General features: G+C 44.2%; 1 protein-coding gene across 4 annotated transcripts in view; it reads right to left on the bottom strand.

The window, feature by feature from the left end:
* The window catches only part of TSPAN14 (tetraspanin 14), a 91,922-nt gene that overhangs the window by 43,023 nt on the left and 32,848 nt on the right, over positions 1-16,051 (bottom strand). For all 4 annotated transcript variants that reach the window (XM_054034516.1, XM_054034513.1, XM_054034515.1 and 1 more), the window contains one exon: positions 7,493-7,590. In XM_054034516.1, coding sequence (XP_053890491.1) covers positions 7,493-7,573 — 81 coding nt within the window. In that variant the 5' untranslated portion in view covers positions 7,574-7,590. The remainder of the gene's footprint in view (positions 1-7,492; positions 7,591-16,051) is intronic.

The following is a 16,051-nucleotide window of genomic DNA, read 5'->3' as shown; positions in this document are numbered from 1 at the left end:
CTATACTATATATAGTGTGGAAGACACAGTTCTGATACTGTGTGAAGGACTCCCAAGGTAATGAAAGACTTGCCTACCTAATGAGGCAAAGAACAGGTATATTGTGAAGGCTCATATTCAGCTGTGTGAGAGTTCTTGGCTTTAGAAAGGAGTAGTGCCTCTAAAATGTTTATTAAGACAATGTATTGAAAAGCACAGGAACCTTCCACCCAGAGGACCATGGGGGAGAACAGGACTCTTACTCACTTCTATACTCCCTCTGCTTACAAGAAAGGATGGACAAAGCAAAGAAATGACTCACTGTGTGGGCTGCATCATGTGCACACGTTCACAACTGATTGTACCGTTATGTTCAGGCATACACATGGAGAAGTTAGAATTCTATGTTTTTAAACTATTGCAGAAGGTTGCAACAGAACACTATTTCTTAAACACAACCCTTAACACACAAGAATTAAAAACCAGAGAGAGACAGAGGGTGCAAGCAAGCAGTTCCCTAAAACAGAGAAGCACAACTCAACCCATCTCTCTCGAGGCTGGCTCTCTGCAGAACTGACTGACTGCATGCTTTTCTGCAGAGCCCCTTGGCCTGCTAACAGGACTAGAAAAACCCTTAGGATTTACAGTGATAACTGGTAATTTTTACATAGCTTCCAATATACGATATAGATACCAAGAGACCCATATTTCTCATTAGAAAATGAGATATCAATAACTTCTTGCTTACAACCCTTGATCTGAACAACAAAGGTTTTAGAAGCATGGAAAATTTTTCTAGAGTCTAGTTAAAATTTGGGTGGGCCTGCCAGGGTTACAATTATACTGGTCTTAAAAAAAAAAAAAAAAAAAAATCATACCTGTATCATTGCTCAACTACATTCTATATACATCAAAGCCACTGATCACGGTTACTGGTGGCTTGTCATTCAGAGTACACAGGGAAAGGTCACAGCCTTGTTAAAGGGTCTAAATGTCTGATCAGCTAGACACATGAGAAAAAATGAAAGCATAGTGAACACTGGGCTAAACTTCATAGTTTAAACTGCTACCTTTCAACCAGCAGACACCAGGCAAATCAACAGCAGGACATGTTCACAATGTGGTGTCTTCAATAATAAGGAAAGAAAAGAAAAATATATTTTGTATCTATTTCAGAGAAATTGAAAGTCTATCTCAGCAAATCTATAGGCCACAGCCTGACAGCTTCTGGTGAGAGATGGAAGAAAAAAGGAACAACAAATTAACGGAAAAATGTAGTGCCATAACAGAGAGTGAGAGACCATCTCAGGTACTCAAGAGATTTAATGCAGACGGCTATGACAGTTTCCTGAAAGGAAGCACGTTTTTATATTTTTTTCCCCCAAGGAAATGGACGTTTCTGAAAATGGCTATTTGCAAAAAGGAAAAAATACCAAATTCCCTAAAGAGAGAGTTATGTTTATTTAAGCTGTATGGTTTTATTCAGCCTTAATGAATATCTATTTGTTCAGGCACAAGAGCTACTTGCCGGCTCTCTCCCATGATGAGTGAGGACAATGAAAAACCTAGAGATTTTACTGAGCCCTAAGCAAGCAGAATCTTGCAAGGCTGACTATATAGCTGTAGTTGATTTGAAATATTGCAAGAAATATCTTAACTATACGTACCTAGATTAAACACTACCCTATTTTTAGCTAACCCAGTTCCATTGGATCTCACAAGCTAGGGAAGATTAGGCTGAGTCAGGTAAGTATTTGGATAGGAATCACCAAGTAGCACGTCAAGCAGCACTTCAAGCCTTGTCTACACCATGAGCTTACATATGGAGGTATGTCAGGGGATTGAAAAGGTGGCTGCAAATCCAAAACTGTTATGTAGACAGCAGGGTATGTGGTACAGGAAATGGCACTGGAGATTCCTTCCAAATCTGTATTGAACCAATATCCTATCTTGGCACTGGGGAACTCTGTTGCTAGCAGATACAACATAAATACATTTTGGAGCTTAGTATGTTTTAAGCACAGAGTCCTGACCAAACCTCACTCAATATATTTCATTTTTCCTTCCTACTTCTCCACTTTTTGGTCTGAGCAATCTAACAACTCACAGCAATACTGCTCAACAGCTCATGCAATTCTAGTCCACAGATGTCTGGCTTTTTTAGGAGTGCGTGAAATGAACCCTATACCTAGCTTAGGGAATGTCTACACTACAGTGATACTGTTATGACATTCTCTGAGAGGTGGGAACTGGGTTGATGGAAGAACTCTAGCTATACCTACACCGGGGGTTAGGTCAACTTAACTATGGCATTCAGGGCATAACATTTTTCACAGCCTGAGCAATGTAGTCAGGTTGATCTAATTTTTAAGTGTAGCCCAGGCCTTACTGGGGCTCTTCATGCTCACAAGGCATTTTGAGATCCTTGGATGAAAGGGTCCCCATCAGTGCAGGAGTCCATTATAATATTGCTAGTTTGTCTGTGCCACTGCTTTTATTTTATGTACATGCAGTCAAGAGTGTACAGAAAAATCTGTTTCCTGGTAGCAACTGAAGGCACTGTGGGGTTGTGATAGCTGTAAGCCTAGGTTTGAAAGGTGCACGAACAGGCATAATGTTCTGTGTGTGCTTAGGGTGACCAGGTGTCCAGTTTTGGATTGGAACATCCAGTCAAAAAGGGACCCTGGTGGCTCCGGTCAGCACTGCTGACTGGGCAGCTCCCAGGTTGGGAAGCAGCTGGCATGTCCGGCTCCTAGCCTTAGGAGTGGCCGGGGGGGTCCACGTGCTGCCCCGCCTCCTGGACAGCTTCAATTGGTTGGGTCAGGTCAGGTCAGGTCAGGGCAGGGGAGGAACTAGCGCGAGCGCGACTCATGAGTGCTCAGCAGGCTGCTGTTGAGGGGTCACGTGGCACGCACTTCTCCCGCTGCTGCCTGGCCCTCTTCTCCTCACAGTCCTCATGTGGCTGGGCTTGAGCTGCAGCGCATGCCATGCGGCAAACCGCGGTCTGTCTGTCCCCCCCATTGCCGGCACCCAGGAGTTCGAGGTATGTGTACCCAGCATTCGGAGATGGGGATATGGGGCTGCACCCACATCCCCCTGCGCTGCATCCCTCCCCAACCCCCCCCCTGCACCCTTATCCCCCTCACTGCATCCCTCCACCATCCCATTCTGACCCCACCTACCCATCCCAACCCTGTACCCCTTACAGTGCTCTCCCACCCATCCTCTCCACCTCTCAGAGCCGCTACCCTCATGTCTCTCACCCACCACAGCCCTGCACTCCCATTACGTTCCTAAACACCCCTGTGCCCCCCCATCCTCATGTACTTGTAGCCTCCTGCCTCCCCCTACATCCCCATCCACCCCACATACTCCCCCCCCACACCTCCTCCTTCACTGCCCTCTCACACGCACCCTGCTCTCGTCCTAGGCTTCTTTCCCTCCCCATTGTCTCTCCACCACCACCACCCCATCTTTTCCCCTCCAGCCCACCCTCCTCTCTTCCCGGATGAGTGATTTAGGCAGCCCCTGGAAAAAAGTGTATGTAAAAATGTCTCTGTGTAGGCAAGCGTGCACATGCTTGCATTGTATGTGTGTAAGAGACTGTGTGTCTGAGTAGGGAGGTGTGTCTATACCTGTGTGAATAAAATTTGCAGCCTAACTTTCAGACTTAGTCTTTTTGCTGGTTTCCTCACAAAAAAATAGACGTGTATTCATTTCATAGCAAGTTTTTAAAAAGAGAAGGGATCTCTAAAAGAAGTGTATTATTTCTTAAAACGTGAATGTTGTTGACTAGTAATTGCAAAGAGCCAATGCATCAGACATTTCTCCCCACCTTTGTCTAGCTACCTTATAAACTCTTTGTTGCAGAGTCTTTTTGTGTGTGTACATCTGGCACCAGCCATCCTGGAGCCCTGATCTTAGTTGGGATCTCTAGGCACTAAACAACAATTGTAATATTAAATAATGTGGAAGTATGTGTGTTCACGCATGCTAGATGTGTACACATGAATACACATGTGTATTTGCATGTAGGTGTGGGAGTCCGTTTCTACAGATTCGGACAGGTGTGCATTTCTGTGGTTGTAGTCTATGTATTTGTATTTGGGCTTCAGGAGTGAGCCTTTAATGGACCCATTGCAGCTGTGATAATGTGTGGTCCTAATTCTACACATAAAACAACAAAAAACATGGGAGTTGGTTATAAAAAATGGGAAGAGTGGGAGGGAAAGAATCATGAAAAAGTTTGTGAAATTTCATTTTTTTTAAAATTACCCTTTTTGACTATTTTGCTGCCAGCTCTAGCGTCCTGTAACAAATAAAACCTGAACTTAGCACAATACATCTGTCAAAACAATAAATATGCATGTTTGGGCCTTGCAGTGAAAATGAGCATGTGAGAGGGGGTGGGCGAGGGCAAACAATTGGGGAGGGTCCAGTGAGCGGGGGACGGGCGGGGCAAGGGTGTTTGGTTTTCTGGAATTAGAAAGTTGGCAACCCTACGTGTGCTGGAGGAGTGTGCTTATCTTAAGCCATTTCTACACCTGTGTGTAAAGTGTGGCTTGTGCTATATCCCAGTGGTGCTTACCAGCACTAACTAGTGGACACGAGAGGCAGGGTCCTGAACTTGCCCCCACCCAGATAGGACCCTGGAGGATGTTCAGCTCTCATGGCAATGCTGGTAAACCCCTTTTCCCCATTGCATTTGTGCTCAGAGATTATGGTTGCCCTCTGCATCTGTGCTTCCCGGGCCTTTCCCCCATAGCAATATTGTGCAGAACAGGTATAATTTGGCCTATTATTCTCCTGTACATTTTAAAATTTACAGTGGAGAAAGTCTTCAATCTTACCCTTTGTTAGTACACTATATGTCTAGAGGAAAGAGTGAGTATGTAGGAAGGAATCTCAGGACTGTAACTAAGGAAGTTATTACCCCATCCTGATAAGTTGGCTAAGGACCTTTCTGAGATGCCTTGCAATCTTTTACTTTGAGATACTGCACACACCCACAGCATTTTTCTTGAAGTCTTATGCAAGACAGAGACAAGCCCCTTCCAAGATCACTAACACAGCACTGTAAACGGTTGAGATGGGCTTGTGAATGTGTTTGGCCTGCACTTTTCTGCAACTCCAGCCTTCCTCCACAGAAAGAAGCAAAGTCTTGAAGTCACTGTCAAAGCACAATCTGACCCTCCCAACCACTATAGTCCTGACCCCATGCAACAGACTGCCAGGTCAGCCGAGAGAGGTACTTCCAAGGCTAAATTAAATAGCCTCTTCTACAACAGATAGGTCACCACATTGTATATCTTATCAAGGCGGTTTAAGCCTGAGGTACAATCATTTACCAGCACACTCAGAGCTTTTAATGCAAGCCCCAAACATTAAATTGGAAGGGTGCAAAGACTCAACTATTATCTCTTCAAAATTACAGCCCTATGATTAAATTCAGCACTTGAAACATTAAACAGTGATCCGGAAGTGGAGGGAAAAGCTATAGCTCAAAACCATAATGCTCAAGTTCTCTGCTCCTTTATCCCTCTTTAGCAAAGAACCTTTGCAAAATCTTTGCTCTTTCTTCTCTCAGAATCAGCTCTCATTCCAGTGAGCAACAAGGCTAACTGAACGCCCAGAGGTAAGGAAAAGGAACAGTTAAAGATCACTATCAGTTTTTAGAAAGGTTGGGAACAGAGGGGTAAAGAAAAAGGTCACTCTATCCTTTGCGAAGAAAAAGAAAAAAAACGTGATAAAGGATGGGAGAACTTAGAATGAGAAGGAAAACTGAGTTGCTATAAGAGACTAGTTACAGATCATTGATAGTCTTGCGGAAGTGTCAGGGACTTCTGACCCTTTCCTAGTGCTGTACATTCCTATTGTCAAGTTACAAAAACAAAATGATTTGACAGTTACATGACAAGCCTAGCACAGAAGGTTAGGACTATCATAATGCTATCATGGAAAACAAATATCCCCTGCTGGAGAATCTCTCCTTTTTCCACATTACTTGTTCTATTGTGAACTATCATCTACACTATCTCAGTTTAGAGGTCCCGGTTTTCATTAAAAATGACTTGCCTTCAGCTAAGGATATGGCCTACTAAACAAGAATGGTCACCAGTGATAGCAGCTTCCAACATAGCTAGATCCCAGCTGGTGTAATTCAGTATGGTTCCACTGGCTTTAATGGAAATATGTCAATTTGTACCCCTGGTGTCATGGTATCAAGTTTTATGAAGGAAAAACAAATAGTCATTTTGATGTCTTCTCTCTCTCTTCCCCCTCCCCCCCCCCCACCCACCAAAAAAAAAAAAAAAAAAACCACCACACCCAGGTGGTGTGTGGGTTACACATACACCTCTCAAGCTATAAGAGACTAGTTCAGAGATTTTTCCATTACTATCCATTTGCTCTGCACACGCACTTTGTACAATCTCATGCCACAGAGAGGCGATATAGAGCTGTGCGGGCAGTTCCTTCTTTATCTGAACGTCTAACACAGAACACAGTCTAAAGCAGAGGAGAAGGAGAGCAGTAGCGGAGCACCCATGGGGGGAGGGATAGCTCAGTGGTTTGAGCATTGGCCTGCTAAACCCAGGGTTGTGAGTTCAATCCTTGAGGGGGCCACTTAGGGATCTGGGGCAAAATCAGTACTTGGTCCTGCTAGTGAAGGCAGGGGGCTAGACTCGATGACCTTTCAAGGTCCCTTCCAGTTCTAGGAGATGGGATGGGATATGAACACACACTTTGAAGAACCACAGTTCCTGCACAAGGGGAGTAACCTCCTCTTCTTATTCTTTGAGTAGTGTCCCTATGGGTGCTCCACTTTATGTGACTCCTGAGCGGCATCCCCACAGTGCTGAAGAGGTGCATGCACATCTGAAATGGAGCACCTAAAGGGACACTAGTCAAAGGAAAATTACTGTTTTTGATGTTCAGAAGATCTTGGATAACTTCCCATGTTACTCTTCTTCAATACACACACACACGGTGCTTCCTGGTTCCAGCCTGGATCAGAACAGAGGAGCCACAATGTCCAGGAAAGGCTATTCAAGTAGCATTTCCATACCCAAAAGATTCAGACTAGAGAGGCATCTGAATCAGTCCATATACCTGGATGTCTCTGCCAGGAGCCATCCATAATTCAGATGGACATCCAAGATTCTGAGACTAGACTATCAACTTCTATATTGTTTTTCTAACCTAAACTGTCAACTCGCTGGAGCCAGGACCACATTTTTCTTTTTTATTTGTACTGGATTGAGCCTACTGACATGCTGAAACCAACAAGACAATATCCAAAAATCTGGACATTTGTCTGCCTCCAATTTAAGTTGGAAGTGAAGTTAGAGTGTTTCAGTCATGCTTGGCCATATCACAAAAGCCTCCATCCAAGTCCATGCCATTCACTTTCTCGCTGAGTAATATGCACGTGCTGAAGGACATCATTTCAGGGAGACAAGTCCCAGGCTGAGGACCTCATGCTACAGAAGGAGAGTTTTGGCCTTGTACTCACCCAAAAGATGATATTGTAGCTGAAAAGCAGGTATTTGTACCAACAGCTGATTTCTGGGTTAGAGTATCGGTAATAGTGCATCTTCTATACAGCAATATCTGCAAAGGAGGAAGAGAAGAAAGAAGAAAAAAAAAAGTCAGTTCAGTCTAAAAATTCAGACGTTTAATGTGAGCTTTCTTCAGACTCAGAGAAAGTAAAGTCCCTATTCCAAAAGTTTATATTAAAAGGATTACTGTAACTTGAAATCTAGTCGATTTCAAAAAGATATTCAGTGAAGTTTCAGATACCACACCTGACATCTGGTGTTGCCAGAAGCTGGGAATGAGTGACAGGGGATGGATCACTTGATGATTACCTGTTCACTCCCTCTGGGGCACCTGGCACTGACCACTGTCGAAAGAAAGACAGGATACTGGGCTAGACAGACCTTTGGTCTGATTCAGTAGGGCCATTCTTATGACTCCAAGTCCCACTGCCAATTCTTGTGGCTTTACAATATTTTCTAGTTTTTAACCAGTTCTGTCTCCCTGTTGCCATCTGAGAGAGGGAAACAAAACTGACTATACAGTTATAGTTAAACCCAAAGACCCACATCGATGGGTTCAGGCTCTGTATTAAAACAGACACAATCCCTTCTGTGCCCCCCTTGGCCCAAGACACTCCATGCACAGACATTGACTTGGACTTTGCATACAGGCTGCTTGTCCTTTTCCCACCATGCCTGATGGACTTAAGATGTGATAGTAAATATGGTGGTATGCAGTGAGAGGGAGAAGATGCAGCTTTAAGTAACTGAGAAAGAATGGTGCAGTGGGAGCTTTTGTTGTTAGGCTGTGACAGACTGTAGCACTGTGGTATTTTTGATCTTCCTATACTGCATCAAATTTGCATAATTGGTTTTATTTAGATTACAAGTCATACAGTTACGAAAGCTTTGAGCTGATGGGCATTGCAGAGTTCTGCTTTCTGGGATTCTCGTATTCTAAGGACGTCAGCATCAGCCACGGGAGTTGCTCAATGTTTCAGAAAACTGAAGCCTTCCAGGGCATTATGCCTAACCCATCTCTCTACAGGAATGCAGCAGAATGCCCCATATGGAAAACCAAAACCACAAAGAGCAAAGCTTCCCAGCCAAAAGCTGTTATGCTGAAGAAGTCCTAAAGAACCCAGTGTGTGAGAAAGGCCCAGCAGCCAACACCAGTTGGTCTGTCACTCTGAGACCTGGGCAGGAGAGGGTTAACACCATTTCCACATTTCAACCCTCTAATCATGCCTTTAAAAATCAAGAGTTTTCCTCCCAGGAGATTTTCATAGAGGCTTAGCAAGGGAGAGGGAGTAATAAGATTTTTCAAATGGTTTTACCCCAAATAAGAAATGAGACAAGATGTTTGTTGTGGAATTACATTAAATGGTGTAAGAGAGAAAGCGGGGGGAAACCGACATCCACAGTACCAGCCTGATAGGGCCAGACTGTAACGTTATAGGCTGCCTAGAGTAAGCCAGGGGCACATAGCAGGGTAGTCCCAGAAGCAGATTCAACCACAACTCCTCCCCTTTTGATTTGGAGAGCGAGAAAGTTATTTCAAACTCTTTTTGCAGCGCAGCATACTCCTGCATGTCAGCTGGCCATCTGGGAGGAGGTGTAGAGAAAGGACAGCTTCAGGGCTACTTCTAACCCCCAACCCATCTGCTCACTTCTTTGCAGCGGGGGGAATTCAGGGTGAGCAACTACTGCTCTTCCATCACACAAAGCAGGGTCACAAGCTGTGTACGACAAGTGGTTGAATAGGACCCTCATACTTAATTAAGCACTTCTCTAATAATTACCCCTTGGTGTCTGTCTGAGGCATCACAGAATGGTCTAGTACAAAGTTGTGTTGTTTTCTTGGTTGTAACAAGAAATTCAGTAGAATGATGGAGAGGTTTGTCACACAGATTCACTATAAAAATCATTCCACCCATTACCACCTTCACGCCCCACCCCCTGCAAAAAACAAAATAAAAACCATACACAATTATCTATTTTGAAGAATATCCCATTTTACATAAGACTGCCTCTTTGAGCTTTAAAAAGGCATTGCTAAATGTTTCCAGCAGCATGATGGAGTACTGCCACCAGGTCTGTTTTTAAGTTTCATAACCAAACCCTGTCTCATATCAAGTTGCCATGAACTTGAAACTCAGCATCAAGCACAAACTTTTGGCTGCAAAAAGGGAGTAATGCCAAATCAAGCCCCTAGGGAGAAGAAGTCAAGATTATCCTTTGCCCATGGGGTTCCATGCATTGAGTGTCCAAGATGCACCTCTCTCAGAAGGAAATTAAAGTGGTCTCATAGGTCTGGGGACATCAAGACCAGATATCACCTGGTGGTCACTTTGGGGCCTCTGCAGTTTTCCTGACAACCAGCTGCATCTGATGGTCTTCGCCTATTTAGAAAACAAGTCAAAACATCCTCATCCCACGCTTATTCACTGACATATTCCGCATCCAGCATTCCTTTGTGATGTTCCTCACACAGCTTTTGGGAAACTCCCATTAATTCAAAACACAAATCCTAATTAGGAGGTCCATTATCTACCTCAGACTATGGGAGTAAGATTTACTTATATTGGGCTATACGTAGGCGCCTCGATCGAGATACAAAAGGAGCGCTTAAAGACGATAAAGTCATTGCGGAGAAACTAAACGAATTCTTTGCTTCAGTCTTCATAGCTGAGGATGTTAGAGCGATTCCCAAACCTGAACCAGCTTTTGTAGGTGACAAATCTGAGGAACTGTCAGAGATTGAAGTGTCATTAGGAGGAGGTTTTGGAATTAATTGATAGACAACATTTACAAGACACCGGGACCAGATGGCATTCACCCAAGAGTTCTGAAAGAACTCAAATGTGAAGTTGCGGAACTATTAACTAGGGTTTAGATCGACTTCTGTTCCCAACGACTGGAAGATAGCTAATGTAACGCCAATATTTAAAAAGGGCTCTAGAGGTGATCCCGGCAATTACATACTAGTAAGTCTAACGTCGGTACCGGGCAAATTAGTCCTAGAAACAATAGTAAAAGAATAAAATTGTCAGACACATAGAAGAACATAAAATTGTTGGGCAAAAGTCAACATGGTTTCTGTAAAGGGAAATCGTGTCTTACTAATCTATTAGAGTTCTTTGAAGGGGTCAAACAAACATGTGAACAAGGGAGATCCAGTGGACATAGTGTACTTAGATTTCCAGAAAGCCTTTGACAAGGTCCCTCACCAAAGGCTCTTACGTAAATTAAGTTGTCATGGGATAAAAGGGAAGGTCCTTTCATGGATTGAGAACTGGTTAAAAGACAGGGAACAAAGGGTAGGAATTAATGGTAAATTCTCAGAATGGAGAGGGGTAACTAGTGGTGTTTCCCAAGGGTCAGTCCTAGGACCAATCCTATTCAACTTATTCATAAATGATCTGGAGAAAGGGGTAAACAGTGAGGTGGCAAAGTTTGCAGGTGATACTAAACTGCTCAAGATAGTTAAGACCAAAGCAGACTGTGAAGAACTTCAAAAAGATCTCACAAAACTAAGGGATTGGGCAACAAAATGGCAAATGAAATTTAATGTGGATAAATGTAAAGTAATGCACATTGGAAAAAATTAGCCCCAACTATACATACAATATGATGGGGGCTAATTTAGCTACAACAAATCAGGAAAAAGATCTTGCAGTCATCGTGGATAGTTCTCTGAAGATGTCCACGCAGTGTGCAGAGGTGGTCAAAAAAAGCAAACAGGATGTTAGGAATCATTAAAAAGGGGATAGAGAATAAGACGGAGAATATATTATTGCCCTTATATAAATCAATGGTACGCCCATATCTTGAATACTGCGTACAGATGTGGTCTCCTCATCTCAAAAAAGAGATACTGGCACTAGAAAAAGGTTCAGAGAAGGGCAACTAAAATGATTAGGGGTTTGGAACGGGTCCCATATGAGGAGAGATTAAAAGAGACTAGGACTTTTCAGCTTGGAAAAGAGGAGACTAAGGGGGGGGATATGATAGAGGTATACAAAATCATGAGTGATGGGGAGAAAGTGGATAAGGAAAAGTTTACTTATTCCCATAATACAAGAACTAGGGGTCACCAAATTAAATTAATAGGCAGCAGGTTTAAAACAAATAAAAGGAAGTTATTCTTCACACAGCACACAGTCAACTTGTGGAACTCCTTACCTGAGGAGGTTGTGAAGGCTAGGACTATAACAGCGTTCAAAAGAGAACCGGATAAATTCATGGAGGTTAAGTCCGTTAATGGCTATTAGCCAGGATGGGTAAGGAATGGTGTCCCTAGCCTCTGTTTGTCAGAGGGTTGAGATGGATGGCAGGAGAGAGATCACTTGATCATTGCCTGTTAGGTTCACTCCCTCTGGGGCACCTGGCATTGGCCACTGTCGGTAGACAGGATCCTGGGCTAGATGGACCTTTGGTCTGACCCGGTATGGACGTTCTTATGACCTCTAAATAGCAGTACCTGGATTTGCTGCTTGGCTAACTAACATATTATTTCGTACAGAGAAGCGTCTCTTAATATCAAAACATTGAACTCAAAATTAAGTTCATAGTGCTGAGGACCTAGGGAGGTTTATTTTGGAGAGATAGAGAAGGCATAAGAGAGCCAAAGTCAACTTCCAAGCTGTTAGACCAATTCCCTCCCTTTCTCGTTAAGATATTTCAGCCAGCGTGCCCTTTCACCTATCAGCAGAAGCTCATAATGGAAAACTAGAAGATAAAGTGATGAAATATGGACTTTGGTCATTTATGAACCGTGGACAATCCCATTATTGATAATCAGGTCTTTCCTTCTCCTGGGATCAATTCACTCAAAATATACTGGTTGGGCTTAGCCTAACACGGAGCAGTTTTGAAAGCTTTTGAAGTCAGTGGGAATTTTACTAGACTTCAATGTGAGCAGAGAATTAGGCCACTGTAGAGGTCTTTTGAAAAAATCTCTCCACTGGGTGCTTATCAACTCCCCCCTCGACGTACGGAACAGGCAGTAGGGCGGAAACAGCCAAAGCTGGGACTACTGCAGTGTGGGGGGGAAGTGGTAAACTGGGGACCAGCTGGAGTCACCCCTTCCCCCAGCAGTGTCCTGGGGAGACTCACACACTGGGGACAGCAGGACCCAGGTGGTGTCAAAATCACAGATAGGAGCAAGCCAGAGACTCCAGGCAGTAGAGGGTAGAAGCAGCCAAAGCAGGGACCTTGGTAGACAGTTCAACTGCAAAGGATCGGTTTTGATTGGACTTTCGCTGACTGGCTGTTTGCTGCAGCCCTCCCTCGGAGTCTCTTCACTCCATATCTGCCCTTCTTCTCCTGTCCCCCCTCAACTTCCTTTCCCCTTTAGCTGATCCCCACCTATCATACTGTTCATTCTGCTACTGGGTTCTACCCCTTCCTGCACCTGTGTCTCTTTTCCCATTTAGATTTTAAGCACTTCAGGGAGGAACAGCCTGCTACTCTGACATTTCCTAACACAATGGAGCCCCACTGCTGGTTAGCCCTTAGTCACTACTGTAATAAAAATGTTAAAACAAGAAAAATGAGTGAGAATGCTGAAGAATGTGGTACTGTTGCTACACAGCACCCCAAACAAGAATACCCATAGCTAGGGCAAAGGAATTGTTATTTTAAACAAAAACACAACAAACGACAACTCTGGTTCTTGTACCGCGTGAAAATGTGTTCACTTGTGCTCAGAAATTGCTTACATGACTTTTATTCTTTTAAAGAATATAGAGAATGGTAGCACCTAATTCAGACCTCCAAAGTCAAGGGCACACGAAAGAAAGTACATTTCAATTTTCCTTTTCGCAATAGATCGTACCTCAGTGCACCTTAAAACTTTATGATATTTTCCCCTGAAACACAGAAAGAGCATGCATTTTAGCAAATGAAAGAATAATTATAGTACATTCTTGGCTACAGGAGCAGTACTGTGTGGCCATATAAGGCTTTATAGATTACTGAACTCACAGAGTCTCCACTCTGATGTAAATACAAACCTTTTCAATGGCCACTGAAGGACTGATCTGTATCAATTTATAAATACTGTAAGCAGGCACCTGCAAAAGAGGGAGGGGACAAGTAGGGGCACAGGCCCTCCAATAATGGGTGAGGGCACAGAACTCTTCTGGCCCCAGGACCGCAGTGGGGAGAGTGAGCTTCAGCCCCAGGACTGCAGCAGGGGCACAGAATGTGCCCCCTCCAAAAGTGGGGAAATTTAAATTCCTGCACACGCCCCTGACTGTAAGTGAGCAACTCATGGGAAATGTTTATTGTAGGACTATACGGAAGGGTTTCCTGTAGGCACATAGAGGTTTAGGTTAATAGCCGGCAGGTAACACAACAGCTCCAGCTATAAACGCTTCCTGGTAAAGAAGGCAGGAGATTAGGAAACAATGTCTGTGTTATTAAACTGTGAAGAGGATACTGAAATTATAAAGCTTGTTTTGCCCAGATAAGGAACAGGCTGGACTGAAGGGGTCTGAAATACTTGAATCCTAGAGAGGGGCGAAAAGCTGCAGCTACCTCTGTAATTATGACAAACTCCCATCAGCTTGAGAAGACCCACATACCATCTGACAGTATTACTCCTGTTAGGGCTAAAAGTATCATCTAAGGCTGCTAAACAGGATTACAGGGCTGTCCCCATGCACCCACACTCTTTCAATTTACTTTGTGCAGAGTCAGCTTCAAGGTTTTGCTACTTGTTAGTTGCACTTCCTGGGCCTGTTTCTCCACTGCCTTGAACCTTGTTAGAATCAGGTTCCCTTTCTCATGCTCTAGCACTGCAACATGACTTTCCATGACATGTTCTGGGGGAAATCTTACAGCCACACCCTAGCACAGGACCTGCAAGAGGGTGTTTACCAGAAACAGTTTACCAAATGGAAACTGAGCAGACAGACATGTCCACAAAGCATAAAAGGAAGGGTGGCCCAACATTAGCACTTCCATCGGTCACGGGTGTGAAAAAAACCCACACCCCTGACCAACAGAAGTACTGGTGTGGACAGCACTATGTCAGCAGGAGATGCTTTCCCGCCGACATAGCTACTGCCGCTCACTGGGGGTGGCTTAATTATGCTGGCAGGAGAGCTCTCTCCCGCAAGCATAGAGCGGCCACATGCGAGAGCTTACAACTGCAGTGTACAGCTGCAAGGTCTGTAGTTTAAACATAACTAAGATGATGCACACAAAGAAACAAGGGCTAGAGTCTCCCTGGTTCATATGGGGGAAGGAAGGGTCACGGAGTATTTCAATTTAAATATGTTGTTAAGTATCAAACTGCAAATAGAGAATTAGTTATATAACCAAGGTATCTTGCCTTGGATCTAGTAGACCAGGAGGATCCAGGAGAAAAAGCAGCAAGTTAACAGTCCTAAAATGCAACGGAAACAAAAAGACAGCCAAGCTATTGAAGAACCCAGAAGGAAACCCCCCCCCCCCCCCCCCACACACACACACACTTTGAGATCTTATTTTCTGCCTGGCTTCCTCCCCTCACTGTTTCCCAGACCTACCTTGATTGTTCAGGCCTTAACTTCAGTGAAAAGCCCACTACAGGAATATCAGCTTCTTCCACATCCTTACTGACAAGCAGGGATCCCAACTGCCTAATCATCTTGACCTTTCTATGACTGGTAACACATTTCTCCCTACTTCCCTTTATGTTGGCCAGCTTCCCAGCCATGACGAACCAACTGCCTGACCTGGAGGAGTGTCACTATGTAGGTAGTGAGGAATGCTACAGTACCACGTGATGCCAGGGGATTCACACTTGATCAAACCACACTGCTACAAGTCATCTCCTCCCCCCCACCCTTTCAGGAGGTAGGGTGGATCTCCAAGACACTGCATCTGCAATGGAGATCCTTAAAAGGAGCACCACAGCAGAAACACACACAGTTCCCCTTTGGAGCTGCCAGGATGAGTGTTCAGCAATGTGGAAGGAGACAGACAATCTGTTCCACCTTGTATTCAGGGGTGACACACTGAATGCCTTTCCCAGATCTGAAGAACTCTGTGTGGCTCAAAAGCTCATCTCTTTCACCAACAGAAGTTGGTCTAAAACAAACAATTTTCTTACCCCTCTTGTCCTCCCAAATAAGTAGCTAGAGAGCAAGCAGGACAGCACACCATGCTCCCAAAAAAATTCCCTCCTCCACAGCGATGACTTCCAGGAAGGGGTAGAGGAGCATGTGGGATCTGACAGCTGTGCAAAAATTATTGCAAAACTGAACAACAGCTTCCTGAAGGGAGAAAGGACGACAGAATGGGGCATTTCTATGGAGTTCTTCATCCTCTTTAGCAGAAACTTGGGACTTATCTTCAGAGCCCTTCTGACCATCTTGGAGTCTTGAAAATAGAGAGGTAAAGGGCTTCTGTGCCCCTTACACCCACCTAAATTAAAAGGTCAGGATTTGGCCTACTGCCACTTTGGGGCGGGGGGGCAGGGGGAGAGAGAAGAAGAGTGACAGAGATGGTATCTTGCTGTTATAGACAAAATGATCTAGGCA

Source organism: Malaclemys terrapin, chromosome 7, assembly GCF_027887155.1.
Source record: "Malaclemys terrapin pileata isolate rMalTer1 chromosome 7, rMalTer1.hap1, whole genome shotgun sequence".
Lineage (NCBI taxonomy): Eukaryota > Metazoa > Chordata > Testudines > Emydidae > Malaclemys > Malaclemys terrapin.
Note: the sequence above shows the minus strand (reverse complement) of the source record. Positions and strands in the feature narration are given on the sequence as shown.